The 17,665-nt window shown below is 37.0% G+C and overlaps 1 protein-coding gene across 4 annotated transcripts in view; it reads right to left on the reverse strand.

The window, feature by feature from the left end:
* Positions 1–442: 442 nt before the first annotated feature.
* The window catches only part of Usp53 (ubiquitin specific peptidase 53), a 70,360-nt gene continuing 53,137 nt past the window's right edge, over positions 443–17,665 (reverse strand). For all 4 annotated transcript variants that reach the window (XM_052732089.1, XM_052732088.1, XM_052732091.1 and 1 more), the window contains 2 exons: positions 5,212–5,308; positions 443–3,699 (listed from right to left, as the gene is read on the reverse strand). In XM_052732089.1, the coding sequence (XP_052588049.1) occupies positions 2,778–3,699; positions 5,212–5,308 (1,019 nt within the window). In that variant the 3' untranslated portion in view covers positions 443–2,777. The remainder of the gene's footprint in view (positions 3,700–5,211; positions 5,309–17,665) is intronic.

Genomic DNA, 17,665 nt, shown 5'->3' on the forward strand with positions numbered 1-17,665 from the left:
TTGTGTTTGTGACCTACATACTCATTTTTTTTTCCCTTTTTCAATAAAACTGTATGTTTTGTTAAAAAAAAGAAAGTTACAAGATGTGAAGGAGCTCCAGGTACTAGGCCACAAACAAGAATACATTGGAGGTCAGTGCTGATGGGGTAAACTGTTCCGTGACAATGTAGAGCTTAAGCGTCAAGGCCAAGTATTTTCTTCAAGGCTTCTTAGCCAAGAATGGATTTTACTTTTGCTTTTACATTTTCTTTTTCGAGTCTCACTGTTTAGCCCTATACTGGAACTAGCTTTACAGGCCAGGCTTGCCTTGAACTCAGAATGATTCACTTGCCTCTTCCTCAGTGCTAGGATTAAAAGTGTGTGCCACTATGCCTAGCTGATTTTTTTAAAAAAACAATTTGAAGTGAATGGAAAACAAAATAATTTCATGACACGGTGAAAATCACATGCAATCAGATATTGATGCTAATAAAGTTTTATTAAAAAACAGCTGTACTCATCCATTACAAATTGCTTATGACTGTTTTCAAACCAAAAAGCTGTGTAGTTGTTAACAGAAATTTACTGTCCACAGTCCAAATCATTTACATCTTGCCCTCTATTGAACAGCCTCCAATTTCTCTAGGAACTGTGACTCAGAATTTGCTGAGATTTAAATCTTAGGAACATCCTGGGATAATATGATCTTTATTATTATTTTTTTGCATTTCCCATAAAATGTGTAATGTGCGGAAGGAGACAGTTCATAAATGCAAAAAAAAAAAAAAAAGACCAGCTATATTAGCTTAAAATTGAGTCTCTTTTTTTTTTTGAGCCAGAAGAAATTGATTTCACATGAAAATAAATATTCTGGAGATAACTATTTGAAACATGATTGCATTATTTAAGAAGTTACAAGCTTATAGCATGGAAACATTGATAAAAATAGGCACCAGAGAAGAAATTTACACAATTGGCCAATATGTACTGAATCTATTCTGTGTTGAATCAACACATGGCTAGTTTCTACTTTGGTCAGTATTATATAATGCAGAGGGTTTTAACTAAATAGTTCATTAATTAAAGTGAGAGAAACAACATTTCTGTTTGCAAATCCAGCTGAGTTGAAAGGTACATCTATGAAACTGCTGTAAAACACAGAAATTGGTTTAATGTTTCAAATAATACATTCCCAACAGGGATATGGACCAAATAGAAAAATTTTTTAAACTTAAAAATCTTTAATAAGCTATTAAAAATAACTGAAAATCTTTTCTAGTATTTTACAATGTTATAAAAGCAAGAATTATAAACATTGACATTTCAAATACAATTTTACAAATTTTACATTATTTACAAATTCTCTATACTAAAAGCTATTAAAAATAAGCTTTTTTTAAAGATCAATTTTAACTTGATATTCAAGTGTTTCTTAAGAGAATACAAAGTAATGACACCAATTATCATGGCTGGAAATGAACAACAAAAACATTTGGGCCAAGAATTGGTAACAGCATGAATTCAGACTTTTATAAGCAATTTTCAATTTACCTAAAAGTACTTTTCTTAGACACTTTTGGATTTTAACAACGTATGGTGGGCCTTGTCAAGTTACTGAGTTTATCAGTTTACTAAGTTTTAAAGTAATTATTACAAAATTTACTCATTTAGAGATATTATAAAGACAATAACTTTGTAGCTGTCAATTCTCTGGAGTAGGCATTATGAAACTATTCTAAAGCCCAATCAGTTTACTGGCCTGTTACAAATTAAAATCATAACTAATAAGGCAATTCAATTAATAATGAAAAGTCCTTTCAATATAAACTCGATTCCATGGCAGTAGTGGAGATCAAATTACCATTTTTAAGAGAAAAAATGAATAACATTTCATCAAGATTAAACCTTTATGTAAAGGCAGAAATTTAACCTAAGCACTGACAATCTTTAGCAATCTTTAAGTAGTGAAAGCAGCAGTTACAGTGCCAGTGCCAGTAAGGAAGCCCAATGTTAATTGTAACACTGGTTATTAGCAGCCCAAAGTAAATCAAACCAAAGGGAAGAACCTTTCACATTTCATACAAAGCTAGAAAACAATTTAACAAGATAAAGAATATACTGCAATATTTTTATGTTTAACTTACATGACTGAAATATTTTTTAGTACAAATTATAAGGGCTGATTTATATTAAGTAGATATTCTGAAAAGTTCTAGGAACAAATTGAGATTTTAATTAAAAAAATGTTGATCATTAAGGCAAATGCTTTCCAGATGATAGCATAACAAATCCATGGGTATTTTTAAGACACTTGAAGGATCACACATACTAGACTATCACAGAAGTCAAAAGTATGTGGGTATAGCCATTTTTTGGTTACCCACTAGAAAGTGCTCTGCAAAAAGCAAATGTTGCTTTCCCTAAACAAACTGAATTTCTTAATTAACAAAATGCACCAACCTATATATGAATACAGGTTAGCATAATACTTACACATCTACTAGCCAAATAACAGGAGACATGGTGTTTGCTCAACTGTTATATACAGCAAAGGAATTATATACTCCCTTTCTTACTTTTCAAGCTATGCCAAGACCACTCAAAGGAAATTTCCAAAATATTTAGTAAACTGTAATATGTAAGGTTAACCTGGTTAATAATTTTTAAAATACCAGTTTTTGTTTTATATGTCATTAGGTTTGGTCAATTTGAATATTTTAATGGCCGGCTCATTTATCCTACAATGCATACCAAGGTTTATATCTTTGTTTAGAAGGCAGCATGAATCAAGATGGCCACTATGTAATGGATCCCTCTACTTGCTCAGTCTGAGATAGTGAATTACTACAATGACCACTGCTCTCTGAGAAACAGAGCTTGGGTCTTTGATGATATTTCAATCTGTATGTATCAGTCATGCAACTATCAACCGAAAAGTAGGTAGTTAATGAAACTGTTTCATTTGGGCACACAGAACTAGAGTATTGATCTGGTTGGCAAGGTGCATCAGCTACTGCTTTTGAGTTTGCCTGAAATTCACTAGTTGCATAACTGGATGGGTAGTTGTTGGCAGCATGCTGCTTCACTTGAATAGTTTCTTTAACTCTTTCGTGGATCATGTACGCACTCCCTTCTAAACTTGGTCCTGATGCAGTACTCAAACTGTGTTTTGGAAGACTGGAAGAATTACTTTTGAACACCTCTGTAAGTCTGGCATGAGGTACAAATTCCGCTCTCTCTAATTGTGGCACACTGGTCGTAGAATATTTCTTTGGCGGCAAAGGGGGTGGGGAGCTGTGGCAATGAAGTTTTGGCATCTGACAACTACCAGTGTTGCAGGCTGACTGAAGTGTATGTTCTCTGGACAGAGAGTTCTCAGAGTTACACTGTTCTGTGATGTTTTGTTGTGGCCCAAATACAAGGGGTCCAGGTTCTGGCTTTAGCTGAGCAGTTCTCCCGTGTGAAGACAATGGAGATGGCGAGACGGTTTCATTACTGTCGACTCTCTTTCCAGGCACAGAACTATCATCAATGGGAAATGGCAAGCCTGTTGTTCCTTCACAGTTTTCTATATTATGCCATTCAGAAAACTTGGTCCCATCAGATTTTTCCACTTTCTGTTCATTTGTCTGATAGACGGGCTCTCTTGCAATATGGTCCTTAAATGTTTGTGGGCTGGCTGAAGGAAACAACTTGTCATTGGTTTCACCAATATGTGACCTGAAATTTGAAAATAAAAATAAAAAATAAAGCCAAATAGCCACATAGGGAAACTAAGTATTTGTCTTATAGTTTGATTTTCCCAATTTATGGTCTATAGTTTTACAACACAGCAGTAGAAATGGCGACTATTTTATAGCCATTAATACTTTCAATTTCTCTGATCCTGGATCTATATCCCAGAATAGTATATATATGACTACCAGAAACATCTGTTACTTTAAGAATCCATTATCTTCCTCTTTGTATGACAGGGTTGTGGAAAGAGGCGGAGCCCAGGGTCTGTAGATGCTAACCACGCCCTCGACCGTACCACTATATATCCAATCCCCAAATCACATTCCTAATAATTAGAAATGTGATCTTAAAAACTCATTTCAAATTAAAAACCCTGAAATTACATTTACTTATGATAAAATATAACATACAATTTAAGGGAACTGTTAAAATCAAACAATTCAATACTTTAAAACATTTCCTACCAACATTACAATGCTTATAGGCAGCAGAAGTAGAGATACTTAAATTCTGGTATATAATGTAGAGACAGTATACTAATCTTAATTTAATCAATACTATCCTGAGGTGATCAGTGATTTTAAGGTAAAGAGAAATAAAATTATTTTCTCCTATTGTAAAGCTATTTTTCTGTTATGAATTATTTGGAATTGAAACAACAGAATGGCATGACTCCGTAGATACAACTATGATGAAATCTCAGTTCCACTGCTTTGCATATATCAATTTATCTAAATTGTAAATTTTGTTTCTTTTGTAAATACAGTAGACCCCCTTTATTCATGGTTTTAATTATCCAAGGTCAACTGCAATGTGAATTATTAAATGAAAAATTCCTGAAATCATCAATTCAGTTTTAAATTGTACAAAACTCTGAGTAGCATGCCACTTAGGATTTGAGCCATCCTTTGTGCAGTCTACGCATGCTGTTTCTTAGTCCTACCTACTCCTCTATAGCTATTAGACCGATTACTGTTGTGTCCTATCCAGTGCGTGTGCTCAACTTATCCTGGCCCGGAAGTGCAAGCATCATGACTGATACCAGCTCTGAGATAACAAAGGAAGTGCTTTCTTTAAGTTCTAGACTTAGGGAAATTGGAGACTAGGCAGATGTTCTAATATCTACAATAAGAACCCAAGACCATGAAGAAGGAAAATGAAAGCTGGTTTTGTTTACACCTCAAACTGAAAAATGCCAGTGTTATAGGGTAACTAACTGCTTAGTAGAGATGGAAAAGGCATTAAGCATCTCTAGGTAAGTATAAGAAAAAACTAAGGACATTGGTACTATCTTTGTTTTAAAATAATTAAGTATTGTACCCAATGGTTTGTAGGCATTCTACCTTAGGTCTACATGCTATTAAATAATACTGATAAAACAAGCATTGTAATACTTTCAGATTAGAAATACACATGTATGCCCTTCTGCCAGAGTTTTAATTATACATGAAGTTAAGAACTGAAAATTTCTTATTTCTCAATATCTATGGTTACCTTTTTATCAAATGGCTTTTTATTTGCAGATGTGATTCTGGGTGGAGCTCATGACGTTTATCACCTGCTTCCAAGTCCTGGGTTTTTTTTCTAAAGCCTGGGGTAGAAGTGGGAGGAACACAAAATTGTTTAAATGATCTTATAGACTCTATCCCATTCATGTTTACACTTATGTAAACTATCTAAAATATGCAATTCTTTTGCCAAGTAAGGAACAAAAAGTGAATTCTTCAGGACAACTGAAAATAAGACACCACCACCCCCGACATACACGCAATTGTTCTGTTTGTTTAATGAATTCTTTTATGCAAGACTACTTGTTCTTAGTATGTCAGCAATCCCAGAGCATTGTTATTCTTGGTCATGTGTATTTCCCCACTGCATGACCTTTACTGAGAAAATGTTGCAAGGGAAAAATCCTGCATCTGAAGACATTGTAACTTTAAGCAGGCCTATTACCATTTACAACTGCTGCCTTTATGTGATGAGATAAGAGTCCATTTTACTTAGCTCACAGGAATGTTTAGGGACATCAATTGAGTTAAAACAGTGGGATGGTATTAAAATAGCACAGAAGACAAACTCCCATCTATCAAGGTATGTACATTAATCTTACTATATTATCATCTTCATTTAGAAACAGACTTTGCAAGGCTACATAACTTGCTCCAGATTATATAGGTAGCAAATGCAAAACCAAATCTGTATAATTTAAGCCTGTGCTTTTTCCTTTCCAGTGCTGGGGATAGAACTGAGGGCCTTCTACACACTAGGCAAGCACTCTCCTACTGAGCTATACCCAGGCTCATGTCCACACTCTTAACCATGATTCATATTTTGTCCTGTGTGACTTAACTTACCCTCAATTCTAACAATGACTCAAGTTATTTGAATGTTAAAGGTGTATAAAAAATAACTTTATAATCTAATTTGTTATTTTTAAGTAACACTGTAAATTTCAAATTCCAAATTCCTATTTTACTTTAAAAAAAATATTTAGTACCTGGAAGCCAATATTGTACCATGCAAAAGATAAGCTCTACCTCCCTCAACTTCCTTCTAAACATTGGTTCTTGGAAGACTGTCCACTAGACAGCCTTTAACATATTAATGTTCAGAGTAAAGCATCTGGGTATCTTTCTACATCAGATTACTTTAAAATAGCTCTAATAAAAATAACTTTCACCTCTATTCGACTGCATGCTAAAAATTAGGTTTGTGATGACAGAGACTGGGACATCTGCATTTTTATAGCAGTTTACCTAAGAACATCCTGGTTCCTGATACAAACGTTTCATGAACCTGAGAATTTGAACAGCAAGAGACTTTTCTTTTGCTAAGCACAGGAAAATGTCAATAAAACCACAAGGACAAAATTATAACCAAAACACAGAAGTAATGTTGGAATTTATTTAGTAAACTGTTTTGTGAATCCTCTAACGGCAATAGCTGGAACTTGTGCTCATAGTAACCGTGTAGTTCAGTTGTGATTCTTAAAAAAAAAAAAGTTCAATGAAACACTGGAGGCTGGCTCAGAAGCTGACTCCCTTGACCCCAAGTCTGAGGACATGACTTTCATCCCTGGGACCCATGTGGCAGAAGGAGAGAACTACCTCCCTCTGTAAGATGTTCTGTGATCTCCACATGTGGGCTGTGGCCAGGATGTGCGCGCACATGGGCAAGCACAGGTGTGTGCAGACACGGCGCGCACACACACACACACACACACACACACACACACACACACACACACACAATGTAAATAACAAAAATTTTCAATGCAATAGTAAAGTTTATTGTACAGATTTAATTTACATATTTTTATTGTCCATAGTTTAATTATGAGAAAATTGGATGCATAATGGCAGCATATCCAAGTATGAAAGTTATTTTTAAGAAAAATAATTTCTAGGATTGAGTTTTGGGTTGAATTATCTGATCTTATCATGGAATCATTTTTATCTGATAACAAACTGTGGTACTGAGATTTGAGTTTTGGCAGAAATAAGTCTTGAATGAAAAAAATGAACCTGTTACTTTAAGAAAAATAACTATGGAGCTGAGATACCCCAGTTAGTAAAGTGCTGCCTTTTCAAGCATAAGGACCTCAGTTTGCCAGGCTCAGTGGCACATGCTGGTAGTCCACTGCAGAGGCAGGCACAGGTAGGTGCATTTCTGCAGCTCACTGGCCAGCAGGCTGCCCAGCCTACCTGTGAGAACTCCAGGTCAGTGAGAGACCCTGTCTTAAAAAACAAGGTTGACAGCACATGAGGAATGATACCTGAGACTGTCCTCTAACCTCCATACACAAGTGGGTACATGTATGTGTGTATGTACACATACGTACACACACACACGTACACACACACACACATACACACTGTTGGTGATGTTGTCAGTGGTAAAATTTAAGTTTTTAGATAAAATTTTGGAAAACATTTATCTATCATGATCTTCTTTGTAACTTCCTAATACTCATACTCATGGTGATATTAATAAATAGTTATAGGATAAAAAGTATCAACAGATTAAAGATTTGAGTAACTTAGCAAAGCAGTCATTTTCCCCCCAAATGACTATGCAGATGTTACATTATCATGCTCAAATAAAATACCCCTTTAAAGTTTAAGTATCAGTGATTTTAATGAATGGTGTATAGAGTGTAACCTACTCTGGTTTCACATTTTATATTGCAAATGTCCTTGAAGAGACTACCACTTTGGTATACAGGGTTGAGGAAGAGTGATGGCTGTTTCTAGAACAAACACAATCTGACAGTTTTCATCTTCTTATCTTTGTGAAGCTAGATTTTCTCTTCTTTTTTTGGGGGGAGGGGTGTTTCTGAGACAGGGTTTCTCTGTGTCACAGTCCTGGCTGTCCTGGAACTCACTCTGTAGACCGGGCTGGCCTCAAACTCACAGAGATCCATCTGCCTCTGCCTCCCGAGTGCTGGGGTTAGAGGTGTGTGCCACCACTGCCCAGCTGGATTTTTTAATACATGAAGAGACCATTAATATAACAACAGTCTGAGTGCAAACTGCTCGAAGCATGCAGCCAGGCATTACAGCCACTCATTCCTTTCACTATTCTTTTGTTTTTGGAAGCACTCTTTTAAAACCAGAAGTTCCCCCACCCCATTATCTATGTCTGCCTTTATTCATCTTCCTGAAGCTGGATCTTCTGCCTCCAAGAAGTCTTGTTTATATTAGCATGTATAGATTTTTCTCTAAATGAGTATTTTTATTAGCACAGGAAACACTGATATAATCCTCAGAAACAACATCCTGTTGCAGATCAGTCCTCTTTTAACATTATAAAGATGTTCCGAAACACAAAATTTGCCACATTCCCTGTCCTAGTTGATTGACAATAGTGTCTCTTTTAAAAATGCCAGCCGTTAACTATTCTGTAAAACAATCCCCTTTCCCACTGAGGGGATGGGCTGTGGAAATTAGGAAACTTAACCAGTGCTACAGGTTGACAGGAGAAGCCTTGTTAGCTGGAAGCCACTGCTCTTCTCACTCCCTGTGAGCTCTCATTTGCATACACCATTAATATCTCAGCCCCCAATCACCTCTCATGCTGATGAGACTGAGACATAAGTTTAAGCATGACATAACATGATCATTTTATTTATTTGTATATATATATATATATTTTAAGGTGCAGCTTAGGCAGGCCTAGAACTCATGATCTTCCTGCCCTTGCCTCCTCAACACATCCCACCAGTATATGCCGCACAACAATATTCTTAAACAAGGTAATACCACAGCAAATACCCAAATACCTAGAATTACAGTTCACTGTACAACTGAAAATTCTCGTTTCTTTTGGACTTTAGTTGACATTTCATCACCCCTTCATCCCTCGGGTTCTAATTTATCTGCACGTCAGCTATATGAATTGAAGGCTACGAAGAAAGCAAAAGAAAACTAAAAGTTAAGTTTACAAATCATTGAATTGCTTTAACTTAGGTGGCCTTTTAATCCCTACACAGAACTTCTTGGTACATTTTAAAACAAACAAAACCTGATCATTCTAAATTCAACTGGAAAGTACAGTGGATTAAGATAAATATTATTCTAAAAGAGATCAATATTTATGATCAGAAAGTTTAATTTTGGAAGTGACTTAAAGGTGTGGATTAGCATAATTTAATCATTTCACACTGATTAAAATTCATTTCACTTTGTGCCCAGTAAATACAAATATTATTTGTAAATATATAATAAACATTTAAAAGAAAAAAATTAATTACTTAAAAGAAACAATTCTTTCCTTATACTAATCATTCACACACTAAGCAGCAGGAGGCAGCAGAGGGCTTAGAAACATATCTGAAAATTTAATATCACTGTGGCAGGCATTCAACCCAGCGGTTTGAGATCAGAATTCCAACTAACTTAAAAATAGATGTGTTATTTCTCTCTGCTGCTGACACAGACATCCACATGTCGTTACAGGGAGTTTTGACTCCAAGTTCTTTGTAAATCTGACAGTCCATTTTTAACACCCACCACAGAAGAAACCTCAGTACTAAGACAAGCGGCTCTAACTAATGTTAACTGATTCTGTAAGAACTCCACAACACAATATTCCAGAAATTGACATATATGCTTCGTTAGAAAAGATGGTTTGGGTTTAGAACAGGTTCATGGAAAAATACCCTCAAATAAGCCAAGACAGTACAATCTTCACTCAATGTAGTGAGATTTAAAAACACAATGGTAATTATTATAGTTCTCAACTTACACACTTACTTCAACTTATAATCACAAATGGTAAGCATTCAGAACAGGAATCTAAACACTGACTTATTTACAAGTAAAATGTAATTAAATATTTCAGAAGGATCATGAAATTTTTAACTTTCTAAAAATATTTCTACCATATACTAAAAGATATTGAGATAGTTTAGTATACAGCAATCTGTGCTATATCATGCCTAAATTTTGTGTGATGTTATAAACTAAAACAGTAGAAGTCAATAACTTCCTTTTTCACTGGGATTACATTTTAAAGAAAAAACAAATTTTGTTATTTTGTTATAAATGAATTCCAACACTGTAAGTTTAGTTTTTAAAAATGCACAGATTATATTTCAAAAAGTTCAGAAAAGATTAAAAACTAAAAGTGGCACAAAGAATACACAAATGCCCCTCACATAATCTAATATTACCATTTTACCACCCCTTTAAACACCTGAAAGTAAGTTACATACATTATTGTCTTTGACTTCTAAACACCCCAATGCTATCTCCGTCACACCACCATTTCTGCCATTCTCTGTTACATGACTAATGACTTACTGTAAAACCAAGCTGGTACTTTTTAAGTTCTGTTTGTGTCTGTTCTTAAAGCTCTCCCTCTCTCTGGTTCCTCTCTGTAGGGCCCTCTCCTGTTTTCTTTTATGCTTTCTCAGCTACTGAGACTCGGCCATTCGGCAGCTCTCCTTCCAGAGGCTTTGACTCCCACTATTTCTCTTACTCAGTTCCTTTGCTTTTTTGTCCTCTTGCTTTGCAGTTTCCAATTTTCCTGAATGATTTGTCCAAATATAAGGTATTCAATTCCATATGTGATGGTTTACAAAGCACATTTTTTTCCTGATTTCTAGACTTCGTTCTTCACTGAACAATAAAACGTGTTTACCAAGGTGATGAGCTCAACAAATTAAAAATTAGCATAGTATCCCTTCCTTTATTTCCCCACTACTTCTTTTTTTTTTTTAGATTTATTTATTTATTATGTATACAGTGTTCTGCCTGCATGTGTCCCTTCAGGCCAGAAGAGGGCACCAGATCTCATTACAGATGGTTGTGAGCCACCATGTGGTTGCTGGGAATTGAACTCAGGACCTCTGGAAGAACAGCCAGTGCTCTTAACCGCTGAGCCATCTCTCCAGCCCCCCATTTTCCCACTTCTTATTTCCCATTTTAGTAAATGGTGTATCCAGTTATGGTAAGCCCAAACATGGCTTCCTTCCCTTTTTCATTATCTCTGCCTACCCACTTAACTAAGTCGTCCTTCTGCACACTGGTACTGCCTTAGTTCATGACCGTACATTTGTCTTTTAGGTTAAGGCAAAATTCAAATAATTTTCTCAGTGCTTGAAATTCACCCTCTTTGCTGCTGCCACAGAGCACAAAGCTGCAACCTGATTTAGGTCCTATTAATTCCTCTTGCAATCATCTTGTGACTTCCACATCTATATCACTCTAGCCTTGCATATGCCAAATTTCTTACATTCTTCATGTATGATCATTTCTTCTGACAGCATAATCTTTGAACATATTTCTTTTCATTGTATTGGAAAGAATTTGAAATCTCACTAGGAATTTAGAAGAGAGGCTAAAAATTTCAAATGTCATTATGGCAACTTCTGTAATATCCTTGTATTTGCAGCAGAACTCATCATATGGAGAAAGGGCTACATAGAATCTCTAGTAATAAAAAGCTGATGTCCTTTACTGGTCTTAATAGGCAACCACAACATGTGGCAGATATTCATAGACACACACAGGAACACATAAAAACAGATTTAAAAAATAAGAAAATTTTAAAAAGTGAACTACCACAGGATTTGGCAACTGCCCTCTGGATATGCACTTAAAAAATGATCGTGAAGATGTCACAGAACTGTTTACAACAGGCAAAAGGTAACAACTCAAACGTTCCATCAACAGATGAATGGATAAGCCTTAAGAAAATGAAGTTCTTGGGCAGCAACAGAATGCCATCATGCATGGGGAAAGCCCAGGAGGCCTCAATCCTACACAGAGAACTACAGGCAACTAAGGAATGTGGAGAGCAAGAGAAACAGTCTTCCCCAGGGAAGAGCACATCAATTGGTTATCCAGTACCAAATGGTCAGCCCTGCAAACATACAAACAACGTTCTGGACTCAGCAGATTGCACTTAAGTGCTTAAGAATATATATGTATATACACATATGTTTGTAATAACTTACTGAAAAAGGGAGTCCACGAATTTGAAAAAGAGCAAGGAGGGACACATGGGAGGACTTGGAGGGAGGAGAGGGAAATGATAAATGATGCAATGATATTATTATTTCAAAAAATAAAAGAAAGAAAATGAAGTTCCCATGTGTGTTACAACATGGATAATCCTTGGGGTCATTGTGAATAAAATAACCCAGATACAAAAAGATAAATACAAGCCCAAAAACAACTACATGAGGCAACACACACAAGCAGAATGCAGGCAGCAGTTTAGTTTCTCGAGGGGAGAAGGGAAGAGCTGTTTGGTGGGTAGGAAGCTTTGGTTCCGATTAGAGCAGTTTGGGAGATGGAGCTGGGATACTTAATGACATAGAAACTAATCAGAATGATGTTTTGTTATGTGTTCTTTCCTGAAATAAGAAAGTAGTGGAACACACACACATTAAATGTGTCAACTCACTGCAAACAATGAAGTCTTCATCCTCAAAATCTCTATGACCTTGTGTTTTCATAACCACCAGGAAGCAAGGAGCACCGACTGAACTTGCAGTTATTGTTCATTTCACTGACTTCTGCTGTGATTTCTGGCCAACCTTTGACTGTTTCCTGTAATACTTGGTTACTTAGACTTTTATCAGGTTTTTAAAACAAGCCAGGCATTTTAATATGGGAAGGGAAAGTTACTTCCTTAATCTAAAGTGTTTCCTCCTGATAGCATACATTTGATGAAAACAAAATAGATTAACAAATAATCATATTCAAGGCCTGTAACCTGAAAAATAATGTCCACAGAAACCTTAAGAAGGATAAGGACTACAGTGTTTTATGCTTGGTTCTTTATGGCTGTTCACTGTGAGAAGTTACACTCTCTTTCTCTGAATTCTAAAACCTGTATTTCAACAGCACAACCCATTTTCTCCCACCACAAACCCGTTTGTTTGTTTGGCTTATAAGCTGCTATATATTTTTGGCAAATCACCTATAGTAATGCCACACCATTATATTTATTTCCAAACTGAACTTTTTCTGATGACTGCTTGTCAATCTTTCTTCCTCCTATGGTATCACTTCAGTATTACACACACTTAATTCAGCTCTAGGTATTTGTAAAACTACACTCTCCCATTCTCCCTGGTATCACTACAGATACTACACATACTTAACTCAGCTCTAGGTATTTGTAAAACTACACTCTCCCATTCTCCCTGGTATCATTACAGATAGTACACATACTTAACTCAGCTCTAGGTATTTGTAAAACTACACTCTCCCATTCTCCCTGGTATCATTACAGATAGTACACATACTTAACTCAGCTCTAGGTATTTGTAAAACTACACTCTCCCATTCTCCCTGGTATCATTACAGATATTACACATACTTAATTCAGCTCTAGCATTTGTAAAACTCACATTCCCATGCTTAAAATTAGGGCTGCTTATAAGAGTTACCATAGACAATGGGGTGTGAGTGGGGATGTATGTGCCACTTCTAGTGTGACATTTGAAGAGCCCAAAGATGATTTTCCATGCTGCATGTTCCTTTTATTCCTACAGTCACAATACTGCTTGTATGAGCATTGACTGACACCTAGGAAACACCCCATGTCAACCTTCACTGCATAGGTATGAACAAGGTATTCACTTGTGACAGGACACTGAAATCTTGGCAATATTACCACTGTGTCAATGTGATAGTTAATACTGCCAACTGACAGCACCTACAATCAGTTAGGAAATACATCTCTGGACATGAATATTAAGATTGGTGAACTGATGTGGGGACACACATACTAAATATGGGCAGCGCATTCCATGAACTGCAGCCCTAGACTCAATACAAGCATTCATCTTTCCCCATTTCCTGGCTACTGATGCAATGTGTCTCAGTTACCTCCAGTTCCTGTGGTCATGCCATCCTTGCCATGATGTGCTGTGGGATGGTCTGTATGTCAAATGTGTTGCTGATTGGTCAATGAATAAATCACTGATTGGCAGTGGCCAGGCAGGAAGTATAGGCGGGACTAACAGAGAGGAAAATTGAGAAAACAGAAAGCTGGTGGGGGAGACACTGCCAGCCGCCATCAGGACAAGGAAGATGTAAAGTACCGGTAAGCCACAAGCCACGTGGCAAGGTATAGATTAATAGAAATGGATTAATTTAAGCTGTAAGAACAGTTAACAAGAAGCCTGCCACGGCCATACAGTTTTAAACCAATATAAGTCTCTGTGTTTACTTGATCGGGTTTGAGCGGCTTGGAACTGGCGGGTGAGAGAGATTTGTCCTGACTGTGGGCCAGGCAGGAAAACTCTAGCTACAAATGGCGCCCAACGTGGGGCAAGAGTTTCCACCTAAAAACTGAGAAAAAGGATTCTAAAACGGAGCTAAAAACAGTTCCTAATTGTCTCTCTCAAATGAGCGGCAGCTGCTGGTTTGAGCTACTGGCGGGTTCCTAGTGTGTGCGCTCGACCTGCCGCCATATGGCGGGAATGAGGCCTCTGCAAGTGGCACATTAAGCTACATTGTGGATTTAGCCTTTGCTAGTACAAAACAAAAAAAGAGGTTTCTGGGCTACACGCTGCTTGGATAAAATCATAGACCCACGATGGCTCCCAGAGCTGGCGGTAAGCATACCGCCGCCATGTTGGGAAGCTGAGGTGGGCGGAGCCAGCAGCCACAGCTGCTGCAGCTTAAAGCAACAGATTCACAATAAGACAGATTCAGATGTAATAGTTTAAAATGTGTGTAAAATATACATAGGCTTAAAAGAGACAAAAAAAGGTGATATATACAGTATAAAAACAAATACATAGTTTTAAAAAATAAAGTCTTTAAAGAGACAGTAAAATTAATATAAAAATAAGCCACGTAAAGATGAATATTACACAGAGAATCTGGATTATGTTGTCTTTGGGATTTTTAACTACAAAAAAACATTTGATTGTAAAAACTGTTAAGTTATGCCAAAATGTTTATTTTAAAGATACTTTGACTTCAAAATTTGGATGTAAGGATATGTTGCTTTGGAAAGGAGTCTCTTTTGTTTCCACAGAAAGCAAGAGGCTATGGATTTGTTCCACAGTAAGATACATCAGGTTTGACCAGCCAAGACCCCCTGAAAGGTCTCCGATGACAGCATGGCCCAGATGATCCAACATCCAGAACCGTTTCAAGACAACTGGCTCAGATGATACAGCCTCACGGACTACTCCATGATCCTAAAATTTTCTTTGTTTCCCCAGAAGATACAGCGCCCCCCTCCAGCAGGAAGTAATAAGAACAGCTACGCCCAAATTCCCAAATATACCAAGCTGACTTTGGAGATGTGTAAAGGTTAAAACCTTCCTTTTTAAGAAAAGAAAAGGGGAGGTGCTGTGGGATGGTCTGTATGTCAAATGTGTTGCTGATTGGTCAATGAATAAATCACTGATTGGCAGTGGCCAGGCAGGAAGTATAGGCGGGACTAACAGAGAGGAAAATTGAGAAAACAGAAAGCTGGTGGGGGAGACACTGCCAGCCGCCATCAGGACAAGGATGATGTAAAGTACCAGTAAGCCACAAGCCACGTGGCAAGGTATAGATTAATAGAAATAGATTAATTTAAGCTGTAAGAACAGTTAACAAGAAGCCTGCCACGGCCATACAGTTTGAAACCAATATAAGTCTCTGTGTTTACTTGATCGGGTTTGAGCGGCTTGGGACTGGCGGGTGAGAGAGATTTGTCCTGACTGTGGGCCAGGCAGGAAAACTCTAGCTACAATGATGAGCTATAACACTCTCAAACTGTAAGCCAAGATAACTCAAGTTTCTTTGTCAGATATATCAGAGCACCACGAATATTAACTAATACAGTAAGCTAGAGCCTGTGTATCCTGATTGATGCTTCCCTTTCTCACTGCCTGAAGTAGCTAATCCCATTCTTTAAAAGCCTTTGAGCATGAACTTCTCTTGTGGCAGGGAGCCCAGCTCTGGTTTGCCATTTGGAAAGGGTATCTGGTATCTTGGTCTCCGTTCTGGTTCACAATTTAAAGCAGGGGGCCCATCTAACTTCTGGCCTCAGTTCTGGTTTGCCATCGGAGGGTAGGGTGTGCAAAGACTTGAGCCTCCACCCTAGGTCATCCAACAAGGTCAGGTAATCCGCAGAGAATCCAGTCTCCACCAGTACTTACTCCCCTCCACAGTTCTTCCCTGTTCATAGATGACATAGTCACTGTGGCAGGCCACTCTGGTTCCTCACTGTTCATTTCCTCCATATCCTATCCAAACTGTCTCCTCCAAACATTACAAAGCTCAGTGAAATGACCTAGATACAATTTCTGACGCACAATTGAAATGAACAATTTTAAATATGTTCATGTAACTCAAAGAGGACATGAATATATTCAAGAACACAAACAGATGGATAAACTGAGGAAGTCAATTCAGGATATGAAAATAGAAGTCAATATGGAAGTAGAAATACTGGAGAAAAAAACCCTAAAATGACAGAAACGAAAAATACAATAGGTCAAATAAAAGTTCAGTGGAAAGCCCAGCCAATAAAGTGGGTCATGTGGAAGACAGAACTTCAGGACTTGAAGGCCAGAGAGAGAGGGATAGGATCACTCAGTCAAGGTCAACGATAAACATAATGTGTGTGTGTATATATATATAATAATATATATGTGTGTGTATATATATATATAATATACATTAAACAGAAATCTTTGGGATACTATGAAAGGCAAAATTGTTGAATTATGGGCATGGAAAGAAAATAGGAAATATTATCAGTAAAATCACAGAAGAACATTTCCCAAATCTTGGGAAAGAGATGCCAACCCAGATACAAGAACATCATATAGACAGGACAAGAAATGAAACCCCCATGTCATATAGTTAAAACAGTAAATATATAGAACAAATAAAGTATACTGAAAGCTATAAGTGATAAGGGCCTACTTACATATTAAGGCAAGCCCATTAGAATAATTGCTGACTTCTCAATGGAAACCTTAAAAGGCAGAGGACCAAGAAATATGTAATTCAAATTCTGAAAAATAACCACTGCTAACCCAGCTTAATATACTCAGCAAAGCTCTGTCTCAAATGAAGGAGAAAGGAAAATTTATCATCACAAAGGCAAGATAAGGAATTTATCACCCAAGAGCTAGCCCAGAGGATACCAAAAAGATTTATTTCAGACACAAAGGAAAGATAAAAGGCCCACAGAGAAAAACAACAAGAAGACAGCAGTTACACAAGAGGACAAACAAACCCTCCAAACCTACAAAATCAGAATGAAAGGAATCAATATACACTTTTCAAAAATAATTGAATATTAATGGTCTCACTGTCCTAGGCAAAGACAGAATGTAGGAGACTGGATTACAGAACAGAACCTTTCCTTTTGCTGCTTTCAAGAAACGTACTTTACCATCAAAGACAGTGTCTTAGGGTAAAAGGGTGGAAGAAGTTTTTCCAAGCAATTAGGACTGAAAAACAAGCAGGCATCC

The sequence above is a fragment of the Peromyscus californicus genome, unplaced genomic scaffold (genome assembly GCF_007827085.1).
Source record: "Peromyscus californicus insignis strain IS unplaced genomic scaffold, ASM782708v3 Scaffold_9__1_contigs__length_137607984, whole genome shotgun sequence".
Lineage (NCBI taxonomy): Eukaryota > Metazoa > Chordata > Mammalia > Rodentia > Cricetidae > Peromyscus > Peromyscus californicus.